General features: G+C 37.6%; 1 protein-coding gene across 1 annotated transcript; it reads left to right on the plus strand.

Moving 5' to 3' along the window:
- On the plus strand, positions 1–2,590 carry LOC140962717 (transmembrane 9 superfamily member 11-like). The gene is made up of 2 exons (XM_073421680.1): positions 1–157; positions 315–2,590. The coding sequence occupies exon 2, from the start codon at positions 415–417 to the stop codon at positions 2,386–2,388; it is 1,974 nt and encodes a 657-aa protein (XP_073277781.1). The 5' UTR covers positions 1–157; positions 315–414; the 3' UTR covers positions 2,389–2,590.
- The last annotated feature ends 3,871 nt before the right edge of the window (positions 2,591–6,461 follow it).

Below are 6,461 nucleotides of genomic sequence, written 5' to 3' on the forward strand. Positions count from 1 at the left end.
CTTTTATCTCGATTTTCGACTATTTATGAATAAATACCTTCGTCTTGCTTTCTTTCGTCCGTTCTCACTCGGAGTTTCAGCCCCTTGAAGTTTTTCTGAGGCTGCTAGTTTTCCAGTTTCGCGGTGCCTTTGGATCCTCAATTTACTCCATGATTTGGTAAGATCTCTTGAATCTTGACGCTTACTTTTATATTCACCTTCGTTGAGAATCGTTTCAATCGCGCCTTCATTTGGTTTTCTTGTTTTACGGTGTGCGTTATTTAGAATAAATTTATAGAAACCGACTCCTTGAAGTCTTGTGGTTTGCATTCCAGATCTCGATAATACTGTTATCCTGCGCGGGAACTTGTTTTCTTTGCATTTTTCTTGATTTCCCGATCTGGGCTATCCAGATCTGACAATAAGACGTAAAAGATGGATTGTATTACCAATTTCAAGATCTGGGTCTTGCTTGTTTTCATGGCGTTCGTTCACCTAGGGCACGGGTTTTACCTCCCTGGTAGTTATCCTCACAAATATGCAGTGGGGGATGCGCTGAATATGAAGGTCAATTCTTTGACTTCAATAGAGACTGAGATGCCCTTTAGCTACTACAGTTTACCGTTTTGTCAGCCAAAAAAGATCAAGGACAGTGCGGAGAATCTTGGTGAGCTGCTTATGGGAGATAGGATAGAGAATTCTCCATATAGGTTTAAGATGTACACGAATCAGACCGAGATTTTCCTGTGCCAAACTAAGCCTTTGTCGTCTGAGGAAACAAAACTTCTGAAAAAGAGGATTGATGAGATGTATCAGGTCAATGTGATTCTTGATAACTTGCCTGCTATTCGGAATGTTCAGAAGGATGGAATTACGTTGAGGTGGACTGGTTACCTAGTTGGTGCTAAGACGCTGGATGGCTACTTTTTGTTTAATCACTTGAAATTTACAGTCCTTGTACATAAATACGAGGAGCCCAACGTGGCTCATGTTATGGGTACTGGGGATGCGGCTGAGATGATACCTACTGGTGGAAACTCAGGTTCCGAAGCACCTGGGTACATGGTTGTTGGTTTTGAGGTGGAGCCTTGTAGTTTCAGGCACAATGCTGACTTTGTGAAGAAGTTGGACGTGTATAACAAGTACCCAGCATCAATTAAATGTGATGGGAGTGCACCTGCCATGGCTATTAAAGAGAACGAGCCGCTGGTTTTTACGTATGAGGTGTCATTTGTTGAGAGGGACATCAAGTGGCCGTCAAGATGGGATGCATATTTGAAAATGGAGGGAGCGAAAGTTCATTGGTTCTCGATTCTGAACTCCCTCATGGTAGTCACTTTCTTGGCCGGAATTGTTCTTGTAATATTTTTGAGGACTGTTAGGCGAGATCTTACTCGGTACGAGGAGCTCGACAAGGAAGCTCAAGCCCAGATGAACGAGGAGTTGTCCGGATGGAAACTCATTGTGGGTGATGTTTTTCGTGTGCCTACTAATCCATCCCTTTTGTGCGTGATGGTTGGAGATGGAGTTCAGATTATTGGAATGGCTGTTGTGACGATCTTGTTTTCTGCCCTTGGATTTATGTCCCCAGCATCCCGTGGTACACTGATAACTGGTATGCTGTTTTTCTACATGATTCTTGGAATCGCTGCTGGATATGTTGCAGTTCGGATGTGGACTACTATCTTCAATGGAAATAAAACGGGATGGGTTTCGGTCTCGTGGAAGGTTGCTTGTTTCTTCCCCGGTATATCCTTCCTCATTCTTACAACTTTGAATTTCCTATTATGGGGTAGTCACAGCACAGGAGCAATTCCATTTTCATTGTTTGTCGTACTTATTTTGCTGTGGTTCTGTATCTCGGTTCCGCTTACCCTCGTTGGTGGTTACTATGGTGCAAAGGCGCCTCATTTTGAATATCCTGTTCGAACTAACCAAATTCCCCGCGAAATCCCTCCTCAGAAGTGCCCATCTTGGCTTTTGGTTCTAGGGGCTGGTACCCTTCCTTTTGGAACACTTTTCATCGAGCTTTTCTTCATCATGTCAAGCATCTGGATGGGTCGCGTGTACTATGTTTTTGGATTTCTCCTCATAGTTCTTATGCTTTTGGTGGTAGTCTGTGCTGAAGTATCCCTTGTTCTCACTTACATGCATCTTTGTGTGGAAGATTGGAAATGGTGGTGGAAATCTTTCTTTGCTTCCGGTTCTGTCGCGTTATACATTTTCTTGTACTCTATCAACTACCTGATATTTGATCTTAAGAGCTTGAATGGTCCTGTCTCTGCGACCCTTTACTTGGGTTATTCACTTTTCATGGTCCTAGCCATTATGCTCGCTACTGGCACGGTTGGCCTTCTTTCATCATTCTGGTTTGTGCATTACTTGTTTTCTTCCGTGAAGCTGGACTAAACTCATCTTGGGTCATATACCATGGATCGTATCAGATGCAAATGCTTTACAAATTTTGTTCGTATTTTCTTGTTTTCGGTGTATTTGCTAGCTAGCTTACTAAAATTTGCATTGATGGCAGGATTTTATTCCATATAAGGCAAAATGAGACCTTTTGTGCGATGTTTGTTTTATGGATTTGTATAATGTGGCTTTTAGTGTCTGTTCGTTTCCCTCTTATCTCTATCTATAGAGCATTCGTTGGATCTTGAGTCGAGATTTTGGCTCGAGCTGCTCGAGCCCCTTTTTCGAGTTTTCAAATCGAGAATATATGATACAAGCTCGAATATATACGTTTAGCGACTCGAGTTTGAACTATATCTGCCTGTTTCTTGCGCTACTTAAATTGTTATGCAGGAAACTTGAGTTTGGATCATATTTCTCCTTTTATTTGTTTTTTTTTAAAAATATTTATTGTCATGCATTGATTTCTTCATGTACGAGTGAAGACTTTTTAGAGAGATTTAAATGATGGTGATACTTCGTTTTCAATAAATTGAATGCCCGGAAGCTTTTCAATCTCAAGTTTGAAAAACTTGATAACTTGTGAGATGGGTTTTGCCTCAATTGTAAATAAAGACTAAATAAAAAAGACCACATCTGTATTGATATTTTATATGTAAATTTTCTTGTGCTTTTTTTAAAAAAACAGAAAACTTAAAATAAAAAATACTAAAATATGCAAATACCTTGTGTTTTGTTTGGACATAAGGATTTTTTTTGATTTGATCTGGAGAGATTTGAAATGACATTATCTNGGCCTCGATCCAAACAGCCTTAGGTTGTGTGTGTATGGACATATTTAAATTTATGGAGGATTTTAAAAAAAAGATTTGGAATGTATGAATTTCAAATGACTACGTTGGAGAGTAAATTTGAAATCGAAACAAAAAATATACTTAGACAACACAAGAGACTTCAAATTTTTTGTTGTAATTGTGAGTCTATTTTTTTGGTAGGTCTTATGTGAGATGGTTTCACAAATTTATATTCGTGAGATGGGTCGACTCGGTTCATATTTACAATGAAAAATAATATTTTTCATAGGTGAGGTCGGGTCGAAAATTCGTTTTTTCATTGTAATTTTGAGCCTATTTTTTTGTAGGTTCCATGGATTTATATTTGTGAGACGGGTTGATTCGATCTATAATAATATTTTTCATAGATGAGGTGAGGTAGAAAATTTGTGTCATGGAATTCAATTGTGAGACGATTTGTTATGAGTTTTATGATTTTTTTAAGAAACTTCTGAGCCATTTTTAAATTTTTTTTATACAATGGATGACAAGGACAAACCATACGAGTGGGAATCTAGCCCAATATGGGGATTTCACGTTTACCACGCTAGACTATTTGACAAAATTTTAAATCAAATCCACTCGAAACCAATTACGACCAGCCACCTTAGATCCCACGTTCTTCATTATTACTGATTGGTTTCGTCTGTTTAATGGATGATATAACAAAGTTCCTTTAAAAAAATATATAAATTAATAATTACAAATAGATAAATAATATATTTTATTATAAAAAACAAGTCATCTATACTATATTATTAATTTGAGACCCTTAGAATAACTAACTTTTGGTTTCATGATATGTTTTAATAATTATATATATTAATAAAGTTTTAAAAATTTAATGTAAGTCACATTTAGTTTAGCGGATATAAATTTTGTTTCCTAAGCATCAAGTTTTAGGTTCAATTCCTACTTTGGTCTTTTTTCTATTTATTTTTTTAATTTATATATCAAAATTACAATATAGTCTTTCACTATTTTTTATAATTACATTTTCATCTTCATTTAAATATAAATAAAAAATTATAAAAATATTATACAAGCATACGACTCATTGGTCGATTAACTAGTTAGTTATTGTTATCTTTGATTTATGTGCTCCAAAATATCTATGTTAAAATTTGATCAAAGGGGTTGGCCGAAAGACCACGTGCGGGTTCATGCAACAATGCTGCCCACAAATGTCGCTCGTGCAAACACTCCCCCTTTTCTTTGATTAACCTACGCCCATCGATTCCCACCAACAAATGCAACAGAATACCCAACAGAAAATCATTTTTCCCAATAGACTAGGCAGGCAGGAAGTATCGCATGGCGACAGGGGCAGCCGGCGGAGACGGGCTTCTCCGGGGCATGTTCGAGGGCTGCATCTCCGGCGGAGACATGAGCATCAAACGGCGGCCGTATCACAAGAACTGCGGCTGCGCTCTACACGAGTCGCGCGGTAGCTGCAAGCATTCGTCCCGTAACAGCGTCGTTTCGTATCCCATCAGGCGGTCGTGGAGCGAGGGCTGCCTGTCGCTAATGACTGCCGCCGGCCAATCCTCGCCGTGTTCCTCCCCCAACCCTGCCGCGGGGGGGATCAAAAGAGTGCAGACGCAATTGGTGCTGTGCAAAGAGGAAAACGAAGAGGGTGAGGCGAGTGCCTGATTTATTGGTCTCTCTTTTACTTCTTCGGATGGGATTTGATGTTGTAAAATCATTTCGAATTCTCTTGCATTATAGTCTACAACATATGCTTGATTATGGTGAGTCCGATTTTTACTGTTTATATAACAAATCAAATCATTTATAATTTTTAAGAACAAAAAACTCAATTATTATAATAAAATTGGTATATGTATCATTTTCATTTATTATTCTACTTTTTCTTGCCGAGGTAAACGGCGAACCAGATTTTTTTGCAATAAATTTTCCGACAACTCTTGGACGCTCAAGTTTTCATCGTAAGTCCGACGCAGAAACACCTTTTTAGGTGGCGAGACGGACTGGGCAGGGCCAATGTTGTCAATCCAATATTGTCAATCCAACTTACCTAAAGAACAAACCAACTCGAAATCTTCTCGACCACCAGCATCTTGTGGATATCGAAATAATTTACTAGGTTAAACCGTGTGTTGAAATATGAGCAAATTGCGTTGCTCATATTTTTCACAAATGGAACTGTTCATAAGAAATTTTTTTTTTCTCAGGAAAAAAAGAGTCTTGAGAAAAAAAAAATTTCTTTAATATAAGTAAAATAAGCTATCCTTCGAATTAAATTCAATCAGGCTTGGCTGCTTCCTTTTGTTTTGTTTTGTTTTTTTTAATGTATGACAACAAAAAAATTAATTAATTCACTAAAAAGTATCTATAATATAAAATGACGATATGCATGTCAAAAGTGTGGAATTTGATAATTACTGAATATTTGAAAAAGACCTAAAACATGGAAGTTTTGTTTTTCTTTAACCCATCACATTCGATCCATATCTAGAACGAAAATTAATATTTTATAAAAATAATATTTTTTCATGGATCGAGTTGGATATATATTTCATAAAATTGAAGCGTGTGATCGTCTTCTATAATATATATTTTTTTAACTGACAAAAGCTCTAATTTGGGATGATTCATTAGTTAACCTAACGTGTCACCAATAAATGGGCATCACAAGCTAAGGTTTAGGGGAATTCATAATAATATCGTGAGGTAAACAAGAACATCAATTAATGTTCTTGTTACGGCTTGAAAAAGATAATCAGCAAAGAAGCATTAAAGGTTAAAAGTTATGGAAAGAACAGATGATTTTTATGTTAGAAAGCGATTTGCCGGGTTTCATTGATGGCGAAACTCTGCCTCCCCCGCCGGATTCTGATCATGACGGAGAATCTATGGGAAATTTTTGGAGAAGAACAGACAAGCTTATAAAGGGATGAAATTACTTGATGCTGTGGTGGGATTGAACAGTTCCAGGGAACTTTGGTTGGGGTTGGAGAACATATTCAACATGCAGACGAAAGCACACACTATTTCAGTTCGAAACCAGATCACAGTCATTCTTAATATTTACTCGGAGACACTTCTTCATGCGGTTGTGAAGACGGGAAAATCAAATGATCATATCTTGAGAAATTTGTTAGAAATAATCCCTGAAGATGCCCTGGTCTGGAAACGTACTGACACACTGCTGCAGTTGCGATCATGCTGGTGAATAAAAACCCTAATTTGCTATATATTCTAAACGACCATGAC

Source organism: Primulina huaijiensis, chromosome 17 (assembly GCF_012295235.1).
Source record: "Primulina huaijiensis isolate GDHJ02 chromosome 17, ASM1229523v2, whole genome shotgun sequence".
NCBI classification, from domain to species: Eukaryota; Viridiplantae; Streptophyta; class Magnoliopsida; order Lamiales; family Gesneriaceae; genus Primulina; species Primulina huaijiensis.